The 21,325-nt window shown below is 60.9% G+C and overlaps 1 protein-coding gene across 2 annotated transcripts in view; it reads left to right on the forward strand.

Annotated features, from left to right (window-relative positions):
- The window catches only part of LOC129464136 (serine/threonine-protein kinase 32C), a 99,941-nt gene that overhangs the window by 49,298 nt on the left and 29,318 nt on the right, over positions 1-21,325 (forward strand). For both annotated transcript variants that reach the window (XM_055245157.2, XM_055245164.2), the window contains exon 2: positions 11,246-11,301. In XM_055245157.2, coding sequence (XP_055101132.1) covers positions 11,246-11,301 — 56 coding nt within the window. The remainder of the gene's footprint in view (positions 1-11,245; positions 11,302-21,325) is intronic.

Genomic DNA, 21,325 nt, shown 5'->3' on the forward strand with positions numbered 1-21,325 from the left:
CCAAGCCCAGGGCAGCTGATGGGTCCCCTGGGGGGTGTTTGGTTCTGGGGCCCCCTCCTAGTGTCTGCAGAGGGGCCTGGTGGAGGGTGGGGGTTGGGGGGAGGATTGGGGGGGTGTCAGGCCTGGGATTGCCCTCAGTAGCTCACAGTGGGCGCCCCTGGGGACAGAGGCAGAGAGAGGGCAGGGCAGGGGGCTGGCAGGAGGGGGTGGGCACCAGATGGGGTGGGCAGGGGTGATGTGGCTTTCTGTGCCAGAACAGGAAGCATCCTGCCACCCCCTCCGCAGCTCCGCCCCGCCCATCTCTTTGGCTGGGGGATGTGATGCTCCCTCCCTGCTCTGAGTCACTCCTTCTCCAGCTCCCCCCCAACTCCCTGGGAGCTCTCAGGCACCCTGAATGACCACAGCCTGCTGGCCTAGGGGCCTGTGGCTGCCAGGAGCCACCTGTTCCTAGGAGCCCCTCCGTCTCCTCTGTGGGAGACAGTGGCACGGGTGTGGGAGGGCTGTGCAAGATCCCAGGGGCTGCAGATGGGAGGATAGAAGGACGGATGGGTGGACAGGGCTTTTTCCAGCCTTGGCCCAGCCACACACCTCCCCATCTCGTGCTGGCCTCTGAACACACTGACCTCTGGAGTGTTTCAGGGGATGTCCTGTATCCACAGGCCTCATCCCCCTGAGGACCCAGCCTCATGGGCAGCCCCCAGCTGGCCCCACAGCGACCCCTGATTGTGGCCCTTGGTGCAGCCGCACCCCAGGACACAGGGCCCTGCCCGTGCATCTGCTCCCAGCCAGGGCTCCTTGCTGGGCTGGTCTGCTTCGATCCCCAGCCATGGAATCCCACTGGGCTCGCTCCCCCTCATCCAGTGCTGCCGCTGCTGTGGCCAGCGTCCTCCCCACCGGCTAGGCACACCTGCCTCAGGGTTCAGGACTCAGGAGGTGCCTCAAGCCCCACCCCGAGTCAGGGCCGTCTCCATCGCAGCTCTGGGGTCCCCGAGCGTCTGTACCTCTGGACGGGCAGCCCCAGGAGCAGGCTTCTCAGCCGCTGCAGGGCCAGGCAGCCTTGGAGTCCTCCAGGTCTGCCCCTGTGGGTGGTCCTGGGGTGCTAGGCCCTGTGCAGTGAGAGGCAGGGGTGGGTGGGGCCAGGCCTCGGACAGTAGGACCCCTCTAGGCAGCCTGGGGGGAAGTGCCGCTGCCCACCTCTCCAGCAGTTGGGGGAGCTGGAGGAGCCCAGGTCCCTGCTGCCGTGGGCGACTCCTGCGGGCTCAGGGACCACCCCTCAGGCCCTGGAGGGCCTGAGCCTCCGCCGCCCGGAGATACTTTATTGATCAGGCGGTTGCCCTAGTCACTAATTTATGGCAGTTCCCCCTGTTGTCTGAGGATGTCGATATTAAACACCGGAACACGATTCCAGACAATTTCAGACCAGACAGGACCAGGATCCACAGTGCTGGCCCGGGATGCTGCCACTGAGCCTGTTTTATGGGTGGAAGCTTTCACTGTAATTAAGGTGGGGGAGGGAGATGGCAAGAATGCTCCCGCCAACAGGGTCCTGCTGGGGGTTCAGGCACCAGGACCCCGGGCTCTGGGTGTGTACCTGGGCAGGAGAAGCCACGATTGTTTTGGAGCACAGGGGCCCCACAGGACTCAGCTCTGGGCTGCTGCCACATGCTGGCTGTGTCTGTTTCACAGAAAAGACAGGGTGAGGGCATTGCTGCCAAGATGGAGCCTGGGGCACAGGGTATGTTCCCAGAGTAAGACCCCAGTTGGCTCCCCGAGGCTGGAAGGGTGGTGGTGCCAGCTGAGGACAGAGCCGTGTCCCAGAGCTGCCTGGGGATGCCGACAAGCCGCCAAGCCACCCGGGCGAGTCCAAGCTGGACACCAGGCTCCAGGGTGTGCAGAGGCTGCAGGCTGCTGGTCACGGGTGTCTGCCCCTGGGTGAGGGGACGGTGGAGAAGGGGAAGGTGGCCAGCTGGGCCCCCTGAGATGCGTGGGCAGCGCACGTAATGCTGGGCCATGGCGCAGGCACCCAGGCATGACCTCGAGGCTCCAGGCCCCCTCTGGACTGAGGAGTCCAGGGTCAGAGGCCAGCACTCAACGCCTGCATCCCCTCTCCTGACCTCTGACCTTCCTGCCCCGGGGTTTCAACACATCCTCAGTGGTGCAGGAAACCGCGTGGGGCTCAGCAAGGGTTGAGGGACCTGCTTCCTGCAGGGCCCCCTGCTCCTCTCCTGGGTGCTGCAGCCGGACGCTTCTGCTCTGTGTTCCCTGCTGTAATTTGGGAGCCTCCCCACCCCTGCCCAGCAGCTCTGATGTACGGCTCTAGCCCCCACCTGTCTTGTCCCCATCTGCGTCAACCCGTCAGCGTGGTGGGTCTTTGTTCCCGCAGGCCATGGCGGGAGGGTGAGGGGTCTGTGAGGTGATGTCTGGTGACTCCTGTGGTTCCTGTTCACCCAGTGGGCCAGGGCACCTGAGGAGCGGGAGTTGGGGGCACCCATTGCCAGGAGGAGCTATCGGGCCAGTTCCGACTCTTCCACCCAGCCTGGTGTTTCCTAAGTCAGGAGTCCTGTGTGGGCCAGACATCCCCAGAGGCTGCACAAGCTCTGCGGGGCCTGTGTCTCAGAGTCCTGTGGGACGATTTTCCTCATCATAAGCACTTCCCGGGTCGTAGGAGAAGAGACGGCATTTAATCAACTTCTGCGTGCGTTTCAACCACGTGTGACATTTGATCTTTGTGACAGCTCTCATAGTAATGCCCACTTCTGGTGTGCAATCCTCCCGTGGGCGAACGGGCTGGTTCTGCCTGAGGACACTCTGAGGTGGGGGCCTCTCCCAGATGAGTGGGTGGGTTGGGCTGTGAAGGGAAGCGTCCCAGGCCTGGGACACGCCTGCAGCTGTGGGCAGCTCACCTACCACGTGGCAGCTCTGAAACTGTCCAGCACCCACTTCCCGGGCCTCCAAAAACATCAAGAGGGGACCTGGAGTGTCAGGAGCAGAGCTGATTCTCCAGCTCTTGAGGCAGCCTTCGCGTGGGGTGCACACATTGTGCTGGGGTGACATAGCGCTGACTCCCAGTGCCCTGCAGCAGCCTGTTTTCACTCTCCTGGGCTCCCAGGTCTGGGGGGCAGCCTTCGCGGAGGTTGCACGCATTGTGCCGGGGTGACATAGCGCTGACTCCCAGCGCCCTGCAGCAGGCTTATTTTACTCTCCTCCGTTCTTTTGCTGTCCTCATTGGGAGCATTTTCTTACCAGTTTTGATACAAGCCCTGGCTTATGAAAAGGCTAGGTTGTTTTTTTTTCAGATGGGGTTTCACTCTTTTTGCCCACGCTGGAGTGCAGAGGTGCGATCTCGGCTCACTGCAACCTCTGCCTCCTGGGTTCATGCTGTTCTCCTGCCTCAGCCTGCCGAGTAGCTGGGATTACAGGCGCCCGCCACTACGCCTGGCTAATTTTTTGTATTTTTAGTAGAGATGGGATTTCACCATGTTGGCCAGGATGGTCTCGATTTCCTGACCTCGTGATCCGCCTGCCTCGGCCTCCCCAAGTGCTGGGATTATAGGCGTGAGCCACCGCGCCCAGCCTGAAAAGACTAGGTTTTAACCTGAAACCCCGCTGAGGCTTCGGGCTTTCCTAATATGGTTTGTTATTGGAAGTGCTCCTTCTACGCCCACGTGGGCCAGCCGCTCAGCCGAGTGCTAGACGCAGAGGCGGGTCCCTGCAGGGCGGGAGGAAGGTTCTAGCCAGGCACACGGGAGGGCAGATCATTTTTTATTCTTGGAGAAAAGTATTGAAATGTCACCTAACGCTTTTGCCTTGGACTTGGTGGTAGCCGTGCCAGAGGTGACGTCTTGGCCATCTCTCGCCTTGAGCCGGTGTTTGGCCTTAGATGTGCTGTGGAGGGGCGGCTCCCTCAGCTCCCCAGGCTCCCTCCAGCTCCTCCAGCTCCCTCCAGCTCCCTCCGCTCCCTCCAGCTTCCTTTTGCCCGGTTCCCAGACCCGGCAGGACCTTCCAGGCAGACATGTGGATGGGCCACCTGTGCTGGCAACCCAGAAACCAGAAACAATTGTGCTGGAGTGCTGCTTTCTGGAAAAGCTCCTTGCCTTTTCTTTGGTTATTTTGTTGCTCCTGGTAAGCCTGGAGGTGGTGGCGAAACTCTCAGAACAGTCAAATGCTGCGTTAGGGAGGACGAACGTCCCTGCTGTCTGGGTGCTGGGCTTAGCGCTGACGAGTCTCGAGAGAACCTATCTCTGATTGTGGGGCCTGGTTCAGGGACTGAGACCCCAGCCAGCAGCCCTTGGGGAGGACCTGAGAGGCTGCTGGACACCGTGGGAGGTGTGGGAGGCTGGCCTTGGTTTCTTAACCCCACCTGTGCAGATGCAGAATCCAGAGGGACCTGGGAGGAGGTGGCCCCACACTCGGGTCGCTCAGTGGGATTCAGATGGCGATTCTCATAGGACCTGCTCTCAGCTGCCAATGCCAAAAAAATAAAAGCCTTCCTTGAAGAATAAATATTTTAAAGACCCTTGATTGGAATGCATTTGCTGTACTGGGAAGACTGTGTCTGTGGCCCTTTGGCCAAGTTGCACAATGAGGGCAGGTGCTGGTGGGCCGGGAGCTCCGCGCCGCTCCGTCCGTCCCACGCCCGCCATTGTGTGCACACAAGTACAGAGGACAGAGGTGCTTCCTTCAGGCAGACGCGTCCTGGTTCCTGGGAAGGAGCCCCCTAGCTGTGAGATGGGACCGTGGGGAGCTGCGTCGGCTTCTCCTTTCACCTGCGTCCTAATTTGAGAGGTGGGCAGAACGGGCGGAGGATGCGCCGACGGCATCGCACGGCATAAATCACGCCGAGGAGCGCGACAGAACAGTCTTGGTCCCCGTAATCACGACCCATGCCCACACTTCTTTGCCCAAATGTCCCCTTCAGAAATGTCTCCCGACAGCCTTGTAGGATGGCAGCCCCCTCCCCGTTTCCTGTGTCAGCCCCTCCCTGGCGCCTGGCGCCACACTGTTGGCTTGTTGAGTGTCTGTTTCCCCCACACTGAAGACTTCACTCCAGGAGGGCGTCTCCCTCCTTCCCGGGTCTGGAAGGGGCCTGGCCAGCGGTTCACGTGGTGACCTCTGACCTTGGCTGGTTAGCAGGCCCCCATGTCCCTAGCGGGCTCTCGGCCAGAGACTTCTGGTCAGACAGTGCCAAGGTTCAGCCCTGAGTGGCCCAGCTGGATGAGATGGGGATGTGAGGGGGAGGTGCGGGTTGGAGGCCCCAGGAAGCGTAGGGCATCGACCTGCCTGTGGTGGGTAGTGGCGGGTCGGAGGCCCCAGGAGGCAGGGTCGATCTGAGGTGGGCACCCACCACTTTCTTGGGGTTGCTCACCCAAGTCCTCGGGCTGAGTGTGGGGCGAGGTGGGGTAAAGAGATGGTGTCGGGGCTCCTATGCCCCCCCTTTCCCAGGGCCACAGGGCTCCTCGGCCGTTCACAATAGGTTCTGTGTATAAGGAAGGGGCCATGCCCACTCCCCTCTGAGGCCCAGATCAAGTGACGTGACCCCAACCCTTTGCACACCTACTCCTTCTGGGGGCCTGTCCGGCTTCCTCGGTGACCAGGGCTGCCCGTGGCACACCCACGCAGACCCGTCCCTCTGCTCCCTCTCCTCCCATTGCAGGGGCCTGGCCTCTGCCCCTTCCACGGGCCCTCATGAGAGCAGACTTGGGACTAGGGGAAACTGGGGAGGGCCTGGGAGCAGATTCATGGCCTGGGGACCCGGTAGCTGGGGTCAGCCCTGCTGTTGGGTGACCACATGGTGGCTCCCAGACCCCCAGGCCGGTCCTGTGGCAGATAGGAGGCAGATGTGTGGGGCTTGGGGCCCAGGGCTCCTTGGGGGTGACCCCAGGGATGGTGGGGTCCTGCTGGGACATCCCTGGCTCCTCTAATGCTCCATAGGCCTCACCCAGGCCTCTGCTATGCAGACCCCCACTGTACCCTCCCACTGGCAGATGAGAAAACTGAAGCCCCAAGGAGGTGGGCGTGGAGGTGGCCTGCACGGAGCCCACCGTGAGGCAGGGATTGGTTTTGGGGGCTCTGAGTGCAGCGTTGGCCTCTTGCCCAGCTTGGAACCTTCCTCCTCTCTGGGGACCAGACGTTGACCTTTGCCTAGAACTGTCTCCGACTTCTGTGCTGCCAATGGAAGGCCAGGCGGAGACCTGGAAGGTTCAGGAACACTTGCCCCGGTCTCCTCTCTGCAATGACCTGTCCCAGGCACCTCACACACACCTGCCCTCGGGGCAGGGCCCCTCTCTGCAGTGACCTGTCCCGGGCGCCTCACACACACCTGCCCTCTCCTGTCTGCAGTGACCTGTCCCATGCGCCTCACACACACCTGCCCTTGGGGCGGGCTCCTCTCTGCAGTGACCTGTCCTGGGCGCCTCACACACACCTGCCCTCTCCTGTCTGCAGTGACCTGTCCCAGGCGCCTCACACACACCTGCCCTCTCCTGTCTGCAGTGACCTGTCCCGGCGCTTCACACACACCTGCCCTCTCCTGTCTGCAGTGACCTGTCCCGGGCGCCTCACGCACACCTGCCCTCTCCTGTCTGCAGTGACCTGTCCCACGCGCCTCACACACACCTGCCCTTGGGGTGGGCTCCTCTCTGCAGTGACCTGTCCTGGGCGCCTCACACACACCTGCCCTCTCCTGTCTGCAGTGACCTCTCCCAGGCGCCTCACACACACCTGCCCTCTCCTGTCTGCAGTGACCTGTCCCGGCGCTTCACACACACCTGCCCTCTCCTGTCTGCAGTGACCTGTCCCAGGCGCCTCACACACACCTGCCCTCGGGGCGCTGTCCCCTCTGCCGGTGCCACCCCGGGCTCTGCGGCCTCAGCCCCTTCCCTCCCCTGGTGCGGAGCCAGCATGCAGGGAGCTCCGGGAACTCTCATGAGAGGACTTTGATGGACTCCGTAGACACTGGCTCCTGGTGACCGTGGTGGTTGCAGAGCCACTCTTGGGACACCAGGCTGATTACGTATTGTTCCCCTGAAAGCCCACAGGGAGCTGTTTTGACAGATTTCTGCCAGTGGACTTCCTTCTCCTTACCTCCTCCACTGAGTGCTGGAATGAGAGCTGACCTCTCCTTTGGGAGCCGGGAATGGGGCTGAGCCTGGGCTTGCGTGGGGCAGGGCCGGTGGTCATGGGAGGTCCTGGCCCAGCCCAGGGCAGTGTGGAGATGCTCATGGGTTGCTAATGGCAGGCGCTGGGGACAGGAACCTGAAACAGCCACTGGGTCTCCAGTTCCACTGGTTCGGAGCCTTCGGGGCTGGGGTTGGGAGAGCGTGAGGGCCGCTGCGCAGTGGCAAGGCCAGGTGTGTCTGGTCCCAGCCAGGTGGGCACCTGGGGGCAGCAGGAGCTGGGTATCAGTGTGGAGCCACGGTCATCCAGAGGACAGCCACGATGCCGGTCAGCCCTGTGCCAGTGCCCATGACTCACTCGGCAGGGTCAGGGCCAACAGGTCCCTGAGCAGGGATCCCTGTGGACATGGCCGGCAGGGACCACTTGGCTGGGGGCTTCTCATGGGTGCTGGTGCGGTGAGCCCTGCCCAAGCCCACAGGTCTCCACTCTGCTGCGTGCACGGCGTCCTGGAGCCACATCCAGGATTCCTGCCCCGCCTGCGCCTTCCCTGAGCAGCATCTGCATGGCTGTCTCGGACTTGGTGTCCGTGGTGTCCCTGTGGCCGCTCTCCTGGTTAGTCTTAGGAAGCAGGGACAGTTCTGTTCAAATCACAGGCACTGCAAAGTGGGGACTGCATGCCCCCAACCCCACAGCCCCGCCCTCAGCCCCACTCCTGGCACTCCCCTAACCCCACAGCCCCGCCCTCAGCCCCACTCCCGGCACTCCCCTAACCCCACAGCCCCGCCCTGGCGAGCCCCCGCCATCTCACAGCCCAGCCCCTGACACGCCCTGACCTCCATAGCCCCGCCCCGGCACACCCCTGACTTTACAGCCCCGCCCCCTGCACGCCCTGACGCCACAGCCCCGCCCCAGCACGCAGGCGCCCTGCTGCTGCCTCCTGGCTGGGAACCCCTGCCGGAGCCGCCTCCTCCCTCTCGCACCCTCGGGAGGCTTCGCGGGTGTGCAGGCGCAGGTGACACAATTGCCATGAATCCCTTATGCTTCTGACTTGTTATTTAATAGATTTTGTTTCCCATCCTTTTCCTTCTCCAGGAGGGACTAACCTCGGGAACTTGTGCTTGTTGTCTAAAGTGGAGGTGATGGTGGCTGGACTCCCTTGCTGGTTCACAGCTCGGGGGGCCAGAGGCTTAGGGCTCCACACTGTGCGGGCTGCTTGGGGTCCTGGGGGAGTCCGCCAGAGCGCGTGCCCATGTACAGGAAGACGCTGGCTTCGTTTCCCAGGGCAGCACAGGACTGGACTCCAGGTACCCATGCGCCAAGTGCCAGGGTCAGGGTCCTGGCACAGCAGGCGCCATGGTACCGTCCTAGGTGTGCACGTTGGCATGGACCACCACCCTCTTCCTCAGCTCTGTTGGGAATGGCCAAGGCTGTGCAGACCACGGGCTCCTGTGCCCGCTGCGGCTCTTCTGCCTCTACCAGACGCTCCAAGAAGGAGCACAGGGGTCTCTGGGCAGCAGCAGCCTGGGCCTGGGTGGAGCCTAGATTGACAGAGGGTCCTTGGACCCAGAGCCACCCAGCAGAGTGGCCAAGCTGTAGGCGGCCAGCTCAGCCCTGGGCCTCGCCCTGACACCCTGTCCCCTCCCCACTGCAGGGCAGGCCCCGCAGACTCCGAGGTCCGTCCCATTGGGGTTGGCTGCTGGATGGCATTGGTGTCCCCAACTCCCCTGCCGTGGTCCAGCTACCTTCTCACTCTCCTCCCTCCTCCAGTTCAGCCCGCCTGTCCCACATGCTGTTTCGCAGCCGACTTTCCTTTAACATCTGGTGACATCGGTGATGCCACATGGCGGCAGCTGCTCCCTGCCTGCGCGGCCGCGGCCCGGGCTGCCTCGGAGTGGCTTTGCTGGTGCCGGAGCAGCCTCTGCCTCGATGACATAATCTCTGTTTGGGCGTGCGTAGGTTTTCCTGAGGAAGGAGGCTGGGATGCAGGGTGGGGCAGCTGCTGCCTGGAACGGGGGCTCGTGGGGGCTGTGCCAGCTTGTGGGTGTCAGCCACGTGTCTTGTCTGTGCAGCACGGCCCGTCCTCTGCGGCCTTTCCACCCAGTGCCCAGCTCTGATGCCTGGCAGCCTCTTCTCTCACCCTTTGAAGCCCCACCCCCCATCAACCTGGTCCCAACCCCCTGTGCCAGTCAGTGCCCTTCTGGCCACTTGCAGCAGGGAGTACCTTTCTAAGGCGCTTAAATCAAACTGCTCTCCCCACCTCTGCGAGTCAAGCCCCACTGTCTTGTGCAGAGGAGACCAAGGCCACAGGTGACAGCCCCTTCCTCACCCCCAGGTGCTCTGCTGACCGCCCTCCCACTTCACCCACAGACCAGCTTGTGGGTCTGTCCATACCCTGGGGTCCTTTTCCTGCCTGTGCCCAGGCTGGCCCCTCACCTGGACACCCCCTCCCTGCCCCCAGCTGATGCCCACTTGTCCTGGGGGGCCCAGCACAGGCGTCCTCTCCCCAGGATGCGACCCTGCACCTTCATGCCAGCTCTGCCCTGTGCTCGGAGCCCTGAAGCCTCCATGGGTCCTTGTCACGGCGCCCATAGCTCAGGCTGAAAGAACTCTGGGTGTGTGACTCTGTCCCCAGGGCCCATGAGGATGGACACTTTGCCTGCTGCATCTATGCCGAACCCTGGTGCTATCCTGGGGCGCCCTGGGAAGGGAGTGGGTATTTTCCAGTTCCGAGGAAAATGTGAAGAAACCTTTCTTCTAGAAACTGTTCTGTCTCCTCCTCCACACACTGAGTGCCTAAAGCACTTGCCCCACCAGATGGCACAGGGTACCCCCAGGGAGCAGTGGAGATGAGATGAGACTCCAGGCTGTGCCTCCTAGGAGCGGTCAGTACCTACCCTGGTGTCTCCCCGGGTCTGCCTCTGGCCTTGGCTGTGTCTTCCCTGCCTTTAGAATAACCATGTGTGTGGAGGGGGTGGTTCCAGCTGTCGAATTCTCCAGAGAATAAGTGAACATGAGGCTGGGGTAAAAGTGGGTAAATAGGTGAAATGTCATGAAGCAGTGAGTGTCCTGAACCTGGCTCCAGGGCACAGGGCCTTGCAGTGAGAGCCATTTGCAGGCCCTTCATGGATATGGCACACTAGGGGGTGCAGACCTGGGGACACCGGCTTGGGGGTGCAGAATTGGGGACACAGGCCTGGGGACACAAGTGGAGGCAGCTGCTGGCGTGGGAGTCATCTGGAGGGGCTCATCTCCTGGAGGCCAGTGGGTGACATTGTGGGACCCCCGTCTTATGTGTACGGAGAATATCCTGGGTTTGAAAGGCAAGTGCAGACAGTCTGGAAAGCCCATCAGAATCCCTTTCCTTGGTGTGGATAGAGGCTTCCCGGGCAGGGCACACGGGCAGGTCTCACGAGTGACAATTATAGGGGGGCCGTCCTTCTCCCAGAGGGGCTTGCAGGTGTGGGAAACGGTGCCTTCTGCAGCTTCGCACAGGCTGGCGGAATGGTTCTCGTGCTGGGCGCAGGCACTCCCAGGCCGCACAGGTCATGGTGGACATAGCCGCGGCCCTGAGCCTCCTCTCGTTCATCTTGGGGCTGTTTGCAGACTCCCCCAGGCTTGCCCAGCGAGCGCCAGCAGGGCCGACACCCCTGTCCTCTGGAGATGTGGAGCAGGGTGGAGGGGAACCAGGAACAGCTGCTCATGCGTGCGTGGCTTCCCCCAAAACCCCAGGCCTGCCTGTTTGGGGCTCTTCACTGGATGGAGCAGTTTTCAGTGGGGGTGCCTGGTGCCTGGGAAGACAGCCCAGTTGAGTCTGGGACTCAGGCGTGTGTGGTTCGTTCTTGCCCCGTCCCTGCTGTGGCTGAGCACATGCCTAATCCCATAACAATCCTGGGAGTAGGACGTGCATGACCCAAGGCCCATGTCTTCACTGACCGGGGCTCAGCCCCCTCCTGCCTCGCACAGGACAAGAGTTCGGCCTGCCCCACGGCGACCCTCTTCTAGGGTGAGGGGCCCTGGGCAGCGTCGGGGTGGAGGATGTTGAGGTGGGGGAGCTGCTCTGGGGTGGGGGCTTGTGCCATGTGGGGCCTTGCTGCCACCTCACCAGGTGTCCCTCTGTTTTATTCTGCAGTGAACTTCGACCACTTCCAGATCCTTCGGGCCATTGGGAAGGGCAGCTTTGGCAAGGTAAGGCAGGGCCTGGGGTGGGGACTGGGCTGAGGGGGCAGGAGCAGAACCCTGGAGTCGGACGTGCTGTCCCCTGAGCCCACCTGCTCCCATCCTCCTCGGGAGAAGCAGCCTTACCCGGGCAGAGGCTCCAGGTCTTTTAGGGAGGGCATGGGCACTCCTCCCACGGAGGCAGCCAGCTGTGTCGCCGTCAGACTGGGCCCCATGGTGTCGTCAACTCCGCAGCGTCCAGGAGCCACCGGGAGGACAAAATCGCAGCTTAGGCTGAACTGGAGCCTAGAGGCCAGGCTGTGCCTGCGGCTGCTCCTCAGGACCTGCAGGGGACGGGATGGAGGGTGGGTGCTGAGCGTGCATCCTCAGCTGGTCCTTGTCCTCATCCCTATCCCTGTCTCCAGCCCCGTCCAGAACGCCCTGCTGCTGTCCTCTAGATAGGCCTGCTTGCCGGCCTGGACGGAGCCCGTTCCTTTACTCTCCTTCTGTTTTCTCTTGACCAGATCTAACTTCCTGATTGCCGCCTTGTAATATCTAGAGATCTAGAGATTGGGGGTAATTATAACTCAAAGAGGCTTAACGAGCACTCGGAAAAGGTTGGAATTAGCCCTCTGGCTTCTGTGCGCAGCTCTGTGTGGATGAATCACTTCTGAATGGACAGTTCTTTTCAGCTGTCCTGGGAGGCTCAGCAGATGGGCTCTGCCTCCCTCCCGCTCCTGGCTGTACAGCTGCCTGGACACTGTGTCTATTTAAGCCCCATAAGCCCTTTTTAAAGCAATTGCCATGCTACCGGAGCATAATACGTAGGGTATTTGAATGTGATTAATTACCTCCATTTCATTGTATAGCAAACGATGGCTCCACTGGGTTACTTGAGGCCTGGGGTGATGAAAAGTCAGAGCAAATGAGCCCCTTTGCGCAGTGCGTTGAGAAAGCTCCCTTGCACCGAGGAGAGAGTGATTTTGAGTCCCTGCATGTTGGGAGGCGCCTGTGGACCTGCACCGTTTTGTTGCTGGTGAGGCCGGTTGACCATCGAGGTGAGGTGCTGAAGCTGGCGGAGTTCGTCAGAGACACTCAAGGCTGTTGGGACTGACTCAGACCCTCCTGTCCTCCCAGCTGAGCCTCAGTTCTGTTCCCCAGGCCCACAGCGGGTGCACGAGGGGCAGGCAGGATGGAGTTTTGGGGGACTGCTCCCCTCTGGCAGTGGAGGACGGCAGCTGTGACCGGGTTCAGGAGAGGTGGCTTAGGGGGACCCTGGGAGTCACCAGGCATCCAGGAATCATGTTCAAGGAGGGAGGCCAGGAAGCCTGGGCCCGGCCAGCATGTCTGGAGAGGGCCAGGCCGAGGGCATCTGAGGGACAAAGACCTGCCCTGGGAAGCGAGGCTGGCGGGTGCAGGTGCTGTTTCCTGGGGCCCCCGGTATCTCCCCATTGCCCCCGTTGCGCCTGCCTCTGCTGGCCCTGCACCCCTGCCTGGGGATGGTCCCCTCCTTCTCATGAGCACAGGTCGGCAGCCTCAGCCCTGCCACCGTCTATAGACCCCTTGGGTTCTGCTCCTTGGACCAGTTCTTAAGAGGCTTGGAAAAGCCAGCTGGCCCAGAAAATGGGGAGCTGTGGAATGCGGGGGACAGGAGAGAGCTGCTGGGTGCCATGTTCAGATGCAGGGTAGTCATGCACCTGGAGGATTCCTTCCGGCTCCCAGTTAGACCTCCTCATCAGGCCGCAGGGGCTCTGTGCGGCGCTTGCTGATGGGTGCCTGGCACCGAGGGGAGGGTGAGATGAGGCCTGTCACTGACCTGGAGGGGTCCTTCCAGCTCTTTCACTGGCCAAGGCAGTGACCCCATGGCAGGAAGGATGAGGGCTGAGAAGGGCGGCTCTGCGTGCAGTTGGGCTGTAGCTGCGTCTGCTCACACGTGGCCTCAGTTCAGAGGGGCTGCAGCAGCAGGGGCCCCAGCCACCCCTGTTTCCCTACAGGTGGTGGTGGGCCCAGGCTCAGCTGCGCCCAAGCCCTGCCAGTGTTTGAGCCACCTGTGAAAATGGCTCCGGGTCTGGGGGTGGGATCCCTGACAGAGCACTGGAGCCCACCCGTTCAGGGCGGCACAGCATTTAGAGTCCGACCGGGTAGAGTCTGGTCCTGCCAAATGGCCCTGGTGCAGCTGCTCTACCCACCAGGGCCACAGCTCCACCCTTGGGGCCGCTGCTCTCGGAAATGGATTATCTAGACCTGGCCCTTTGCCTTTGTTTTTGTTTTCAATTTTTAAAAAATTACAGTGAATTACACATAACAAAATTTACCATTTTCACTTTTTTTTTTTTTTTTGAGACGGAGTCTCACTCTGTCGCCCAGGCTGGAGTGCAGTGGCGCAATCTCGGCTCACTGCAAGCTCCACCTCCCGGGTTCACACCATTCTCTTGCCTCAGCCTCCTGAGTAGCTGGGATTACAGGCATCCGCCACCACGCCCAGTAATTTTTTGTATTTTTTAGTAGAGATAGGGTTTCACTGTGTTAGCCAGGATGGTCTCGATCTCCTGACCTCGTGATCCGCCCGCCTCGGCCTCCCAAAGTGCTGGGATTACAGGCGTGAGCCACCGTGCCCGGCCCCATTTTCACTGTTTTGAAGGCAGCTCTGGGGTGTGAAGTACATGGTGCCCCCCAGTTCTGTCCAGCTGAAAGTGGTGGCCGTAGTTAATTCCCAGACTAACCACTTAGCAGGGAGGAATCTAGACTTGGAGAAAATCTGTTTCTCCCTGCCATGGACATTTGTCCAGCCTGCCCTCCGCCCCTGCCTGCCGCCTTACCCGGCATTGACTTTTGTCCACCCCTGCCTCGCCCCCAGGCTGCTCAGTGTGATTAGAAGCCTGCTGCCTCCTCAGCATCCAGCTGGGGTTACAAAGGCCGCGGTGTCTGAGAGGCTCACTGCCTTCCCTGTGCTGCCTAATTGTGCTTGTTCAGAATCCAGGACATTGAATTCCAGCCTCAGGCTATGGTTATCTCAGGCTGAGGGCCATGATCACAGGAGCCACAGATGGGGGCAGCCCCATTCCTGCATCCTTCTGTGAGCTGGTGGGTGGTTTGCTTGGAGGCAGCTGCCCCAGGGATGAGGGGAGGTGGCTGCCCCAGGGTCTCTCTGGGACCAGGCTTGGCTGGGGGGGCGCAGACCAGTGTAGGTTGGGCTGGGCATGAACCCCAAGCCCATGCTGAGCCCTGGCCCCTCTGGCCTGTCAGGTGGGCCCCATCTCTGGACACGCATCTCTTAAAAGCCGTTGACCTTTCCGGTCTGTGGTTCCCCTGGGTGGGGGTACAGCGTTTTCCTGTTCTTTGGGCCAAGTTTTCCCAAACCAAACATGCCATGGAGGAGCTGCCCCTCCGGCTGCCTCCTGAGGCTGAGAGCCGGGTCTGAGAAACGTGCTGACAGTAGGCATGGGGGCAGGAGGAAAAGCATACGAATTTATTATTAGTGTTACTTGTGCAGGGCGTCGGGTGTCAGCCCCCGAGGGCTGACGTGCAGGCTGGGAGAAGGGGGAGAAGGGGGAGAAGGGGGAGCAGGAGGGGCACACAGCTTTTGGGGAGACTACAGGGCCCTCGGAGAAGCAACGGGGGCTGTGATGGTTTGTGACCGAGCCTGAGGCGGGGGTGGATCCTGGCCCCTCTCCCCGGGGGAGGTCCCTCTTCCTGGGCCGCTGGAACTGCAGGGGGGCTGCGCTGGCAGTTCCTCTCGGAGGGTCTGTCTTTAGGCAGATGAGGGGAGTTCGGAGAGAGCCCCCCCACCTCAGGTGCTGTCTTCCAGTGGTTTCTGCTCCAAATAGTCAACAATGCAGAGTTTGCTGGTGCCATCGGAGCCCCTTCACTACCTGTGCCCTTCTGTCCTCCTGCTGCACTCCCCACACCTCGGGTCCTGCCCCACTGGTCCTGTGTCCTGGGTGCCTTCAGCTGCCCCCCTCCCAGCAGCTCCCAGCTCGTGGTCCCTCTCAGAGGACACCAGACCCTGGCCCCCATACATGCTTGAAGGCGGTCTGCACCCAGCGCTGCCTCATTCACAATCAGGGCAAGAAACATTCTGTTCTGGGGAGAATGGAGTCCATCTGGAATTCAGCTATTTTTTTTTTTTGAGTCGGGGTCTCACTGTGTCCCCCAGGCTAAAGTGCAGAGGCGTGATCTCAGCTCACTCCGTCCTCCGCCTCCCAGGTTCAAGTAATTCTCGTGGCTCAGCCTCCTGAGTAGCTGGGACTACAGGCGTGTGCCACCATACTCAGCTAATTTTTTTTTTGTATTTTTAGTAGAGACAGGGTTTCGCTATGTTCGCCAGGCTGGTCTCAAACTCATGACCTCAAGAGATCTGCCCACCTCAGCCTCCCAAAGTGCTGGGATTACAGGTGTGAGCCGCCGCTCGTGGCTGGAATTCAGCACTTTTAAATTGGCGGGCTTGAGGTCTGGAACTGCTTGTGGACAGCCCGTCGAGGGTGCAGGCCTCTCTCTGGGCTTCCCACTCTGTCCCCTGCAGGGTGTGCTGACCAGCGAGTCCGCAGTATTCCGGAGCCTCTTCTACACTCTGCCCAAAACACCGGCTCTTCCTCCGTGTTTATTTTTCCACATGGACTTCTGAATACGTCTTGTCAAGGTCGAAAGTAACCCCACTGGGATTTGGGTGGGAATTACATTTTCAGATTGAGAGCAAAGTTGAGATCTTGCCCATCTAGGGGTCTAGTGCCTTTTACCCAAATAGACGTCTGCTTTTTCATATTGATTCTTCACATTTTGCTCTGTTTATGATACGTTGTTCCTATGGTTATTATATGTCATGTTGTTGGGTGTAACTTTTTGCTACTGTGACTGACAGTCTTTATTTTCTAACTTTTCCCAGTGTTAAATTGTCAACCTTGTCCCTGAGCCCCCGCGTGGCCCTGAGCCCTGCATTCCCGCAGCTGTCAAAGCGGCGGTCGGCGTCCTCTGGAGCCACAGCTGTGCTTCTGGATGGAGGTGTTGAGTGGGCTGGGCGTGTGGCTCTTGCACCTAGCCTGGGCAGCAGGTGTGGGTGGAGGGTCGGGTTTGGCTTTGCCAAGCTGTGGCTGGTGCTCCTGGGAATAACAGCCAGGCCCTCACTTAACTAGGAGTGTTTGGGGTGTGAGGTGCTAAGTGCTGGGAGATCATGTGTTCCCGTTGACTTCTATAGGGGCAGAGGCGGGGTTTCCACTCGGCCAGAATGCTGCAGGGAGCACCAGGACGCCAGCTTGATGGTGTCTGATGGGCACAGCTATCAGGAGGCAGAGGCGTGTCTCTAGGGGTGTGGTGCCCCTTTGGGGGTTCGAGAGCCCCTTGCCCAGATGGATTTCTCGGTGGCACGGCTGGCTGTTGGGCAGTGGGCACAGTTGGGTGCAGCCCCGCCCCTTAACCCTGAGTGGGTCTCTGCCCTCTCCTTTCTAACCCCCCTGGCTGGCTGGGCTCCTCGCCCTGCCCTGTGCACCCCTCACCCCAGGCCATCCCCCTGTCCGTGAGAGAGAGAGAAGCACAGGCGCACAGCGTCCGCGTGTCCCAGGCTGTGGGGAAAGAACTAAGAAAACTGGGGTCAAAAGGCCTTCTCCACAGCCCCCACCCACCTCGAGGAATGGCCTGTCCTTGCAGTGACCCCACATCTCAGATGGGCCCAACAGAGAGGCAAGAAGAGGATGAGCATGTTTGTGGGTGAAGAAGGGCGGCCTGGCCGGGCTCCCCAGCTCCATGCCCCCGTGCAGGGCGTGTGTGCATGGCCCCTGGATTCCACCTTACTTGGGCCCCCTGTGCCGTCTCAGCGAGAAGACAGTGCCTGTGGTCGCTATGGCAACCCACCAGCGGCTGCTGCAGGACCACCCTGCCATGTGTGACTGTGACACCGTGGCTGAGCCTGTGGCCTCTGAGTCCATGCCGGGGGGAGCTGGTTCTGAGGGTTCCTCACCTCCACTGGGGGGATTCGCTGCAGGTGGAGAGCAGCACTGGCTGAGAAGAGCTTGGAGGTGTCTGGGTTCTGGGATGAAACTCAATTGCCAGCTTGGAGTCACGGGTCCCAGGCCACCACCCGGGCGGCTCGAGTCAGCACTGCCTGTAGCCCAGGCTCTGCCCTGGGGCGGGGGGGACTTCCCTGGGGGGTTTGTTTTTGGGGGGGCTCATGCTCTCCAGGCCACCAGGATGGCAGCTCCACCGGAAGGCAGCCTGGGTGACCTCTGCCTGGTAGGCAGCTCCGTTTCTTCCTCACGTTCACAGCCAGCGGACGCTGATGCCGATTGGAAGCTGGGTGTGCTGGGGGTTGCTTATCTGTGACGTGTGTTCCCGTGGCAAGTGATACGTCCGTGTCCTCACTGTCCAGACCCTGCTCCTGAGATGTCCAGGCCTGGATCCTGGGCTTGGGATCTGGGGAACCCGGGTCTAGATGCCGTGGGTGACCCCTCACACGACAGCCCCCTAGTGTCCGGGAAGCCTGGCTGAAAGGGAGCCATCGGTGGTCGCTAAAAGTTGACGATGTCCAGTAGCATCTGCTGTCCTGCTGCCAGGCTCCCGGGGCAGGGGCTGCTGCAGTCACTGCGGGCGGCTGGGCCTGGGTTTCTCCCAGATGCCTCTCACAGCACAGGCTCTGGTTTCCTCCCCAGCCTGCTGCCTGGCCACCCCGCTCAGGGCAGCAGGAGCCCTCTGCAGCGGCCAAAGGCGTGGCGTGGAGCAGCCCCCATCTGGCAGGGAGTGTGCGGTGCCCCTGGGGACCTTGGAGCAATGGCGTTTCTGGACTCCATTAATTGGGACCAAGATGGTTTGATACAGGCTTTGTTTGGGTTTTTGCTGACTTTGCTGTGATTCTGTGATTGTGTGTGTGAGATGGGCTCCCCCGGCTTGGGGAGGACCATATGCTGGTGCTGGGTCCGGAGAATGTTTACTGGGCTGAGCTGACCTGTCCTCCTGTGGGGACCAAAGGAATCTGCCGGCTGGACCAAGGGCCCCAGGACAGGCTGTGGGGAGGCTCAGCGCCACAGTGCTCTTGTCCTGAGCCCTCACACCATCTGTAAAATGCCCACCAACATCCTGAGGGTTTTGGCCTGTGGCTCTCAGGATTGTGGAGTGCAGTAATGGCCACCGCAGACCCTGTCTGGCTTTGGGGTTTAAATGGTTAAGTGCAGTGCGATCTTCCTCCCTTGGACCTCTCATGGGGAGTGCTTGGCCCCACATGTCCAGCCTGGCCCAGGGCAAGGGTTTCAGGAGCACTGGGGGGCCCAGACGGGGCTGGACAGTCACCCCGGCACTGCAGCCTGGTCTCTGCCCAAGTGTCCACCCAGCGTGCCCTCTCCTCCGTGTGTGTGCATGCCTGTGTACATGAGCGTGTGTGTGCCTGCATGTCTGTGTGTTGCATGTGTGTGCATGCCTGTGTGTGTGCATGTGTGTATGTGGTATGTGTGTGTGCATGCATTGCACGTGTATGAACTGTGTATTTCCAATGCTTTAATGTCAGGGCCTTGCTGACCCTGGAGAGACTGCCCCTCCTGGGCCAGCCACTTCCTAGAGATCAGAAACACTTGCCTTTGGTTACCTTTCAAATGCAACCCCCAGCTCACCCCCAGCTGTCTCCTCTGTGCTGTCCCAGGCTTAAGCCCACATTCCCTGCATGAGTTACCTCAGGGCCTGACCTCAGGCAACTAGGGCAGGCCTGTATTCCCACAGGCCAGTCTCAAACCTGCTCACCCGCTTTCCCCACCTTTCCCGAGGACGCCTCCGCTAAGGCTCTGCCCGTGTTTCCCCTTCACGTCGCCTGCTTCCGAGACCCTTGTCTTCCCCTGCGTGGCCCCACGGTGTGGCATGCCCCTCCTCCTGTTGGGAACTGTAACGAATGGTCTCATCAATGGCAGGCGTCTCCTGATCTCACCCACCTGTGTGATAATAAAACCTACATTTTAAAGCGAGGGGCATCTCCTGAATCGTGTGGATCTCTTGGGCCTGCTGTCTGGCTTCCCGTGGGGGCCTCCGAGAGCAGCTGCTGCACCACAGTCCTCAGTAGAAGCTGCCTCAGTCCCAAGGAGGCTGCCCCATGCCCTGGCCAGATGGTGGGAGGAAGCCCCCCCCGCCAGGGCTGCTGGCAGTTCCCCAGGCCTGGTCCACTTGCCTGCCACGCTGAGGGGCCCAGCTTAGCAGCTGCCTTTTCTCTGGGAAGGTCAGGGCTGGAGAGTCTCGGGGACCACAGGCTGTGCTGGGTCTGACCACAGTGGCTTTGGAGGGAGACAGAGATGCTGAGGGTTAAACAGACAACCCTCCCACCAGGCCAGAGTTGGGAGGGGGATGGCAGCGCTGATGAGAGAACCTGGAGGAGCCCTGTGTACACAGCAGCTGGAGGCTCCTAAATGGTCAGGAAAGGGGTCCTGCTCTCCCTGCCGTGGGGAAGCTGATTCTGCCAGGGCCGGTTCCGCTCCAGGCTCTAGGGGCAGAGGGGTGGAGCTGCACCGGGACCAGCCCCGCCGGCACACTCAGGTTCCTCTGTGCCTCGCCCCATGCTTTGGATTCACCTCCGCCAGCACTGCAGGACCAAAGAAACCCTGCGTGGGGGCCTCGATGCAAAGTCTGCTTAGGAAGGAGCGGTTACCACGTGCTCCTAAATGGGCCAAAACACGGTGGGAATTTGCCAGGCCCATCTCTCTGGGTTACCCGGGCTGCACCTTTATGCCTTAAAATAGCTGTTTCCGTCATGACTGATTCAGGAGGAGAACTTTCATATCCATTTTCTCGTTTTCTTCCCTCGACAGGCGTATGCATGGTCCTTGCCTTTGCCTTGGAGCTGCAAGGAAGCTGAGGCCAGAGAGGTGGCCCTACCGGCCTCCGGTCAGGTCGCCTGGCTTGGGAGGAGCAAGCGCCAGTGGAGGGCAGTGGGGCCCAGCCTGTGAGCCCAGGGAGCACAGTCGGGGAGTGGGAGCCTGGGGGCAGGAGTGGGCATTTAAAATGAAACTGCCCACCCCGCTGGCAGCTCCGGTCTCAGCAGCCGGAACGCTGTGGCCAGAGAGCAAGGGGTCCATCCACCTGTGTGGGTCCCTGAGGGCCGGCCTCACCATTAGGGGCGGAATTGGGGCAGGCAGGGTTTCTGTGATACAACCACAACGTGGAAGCTGAAGATCTCCTAGTACTTACAGACCTTGGCGGGTGCCTGGCAGGCCTGGTGCCCACAAGCACTTGAAGGTCGGGGACACAAGCAGGGAGTGCGGGGACCCTGGGGCCAACACGTTCGTCGGGTCCATGGGAGCTCTGCTTGTGGGTGAACCCCAGGCACCAGGTCGAGGGTCACACCGTGATTGACACATAAGCTGGCAGGCACATGTCTGAATGGCCCGGGAAAGGAAGCCTCTGTTAGGTGGGAGACACGCCTCTAAGTTTCTATCTCTGGCTGCCGGCTGGAGCTGCTGGGGCGGGTGGGGGATAGTACTGGAAACCACGTTGAGGGTGACTGAGCCGTTCTGGTGTGGAAAGTTAAACTTGTCCTGCTGCCTCAGGTCAGTGTCAAATACGTCATAGGCACCCCCTCCTGGGCTGCCTCCCCGGCTGTCCTGCAGCGAGCCCACGAGTGAGAAGGAAGCTTCTTCACCACCGCACTGGGCCCACACGTGGCAGACACAGCTGCCCAGTGTGTGTGGGGCCCGTGCACGGTGGGGCTGCCACCTGCCACCCAGCCTCAGCTTCCTCATCTGGACCGGGAGCCCTTGGCCACCCTGTCGGGTCACCCCCTTGTGCGAACCTCATGACAGGTTGTGGCATGCAGGACCATGGGGACATTGTTGGCTATTTCTGGGGCAGTCGGGCCTCCCCATGGGCCCAGAGCCCAGGTCCCAGCACTGACCACGTCCCTCCACTGACCAGGCCGTCCACAGGCTCTGCCACCTGGGGAAGGGGCCAGGGGTCCTTTCTGTGCTGCTGACTGAGGTGCCTGCATGGGTTTTGGGGCCACGGAAGCATTGCCTCAACTCTTCTCTTTTTCTAGTTTTTAGAAGGTGCAACTCACATGATATAGAGAGGAGCACAGTGACCCCCCACAAGCACCCGG

Source organism: Symphalangus syndactylus, chromosome 2 (assembly GCF_028878055.3).
Source record: "Symphalangus syndactylus isolate Jambi chromosome 2, NHGRI_mSymSyn1-v2.1_pri, whole genome shotgun sequence".
Lineage (NCBI taxonomy): Eukaryota > Metazoa > Chordata > Mammalia > Primates > Hylobatidae > Symphalangus > Symphalangus syndactylus.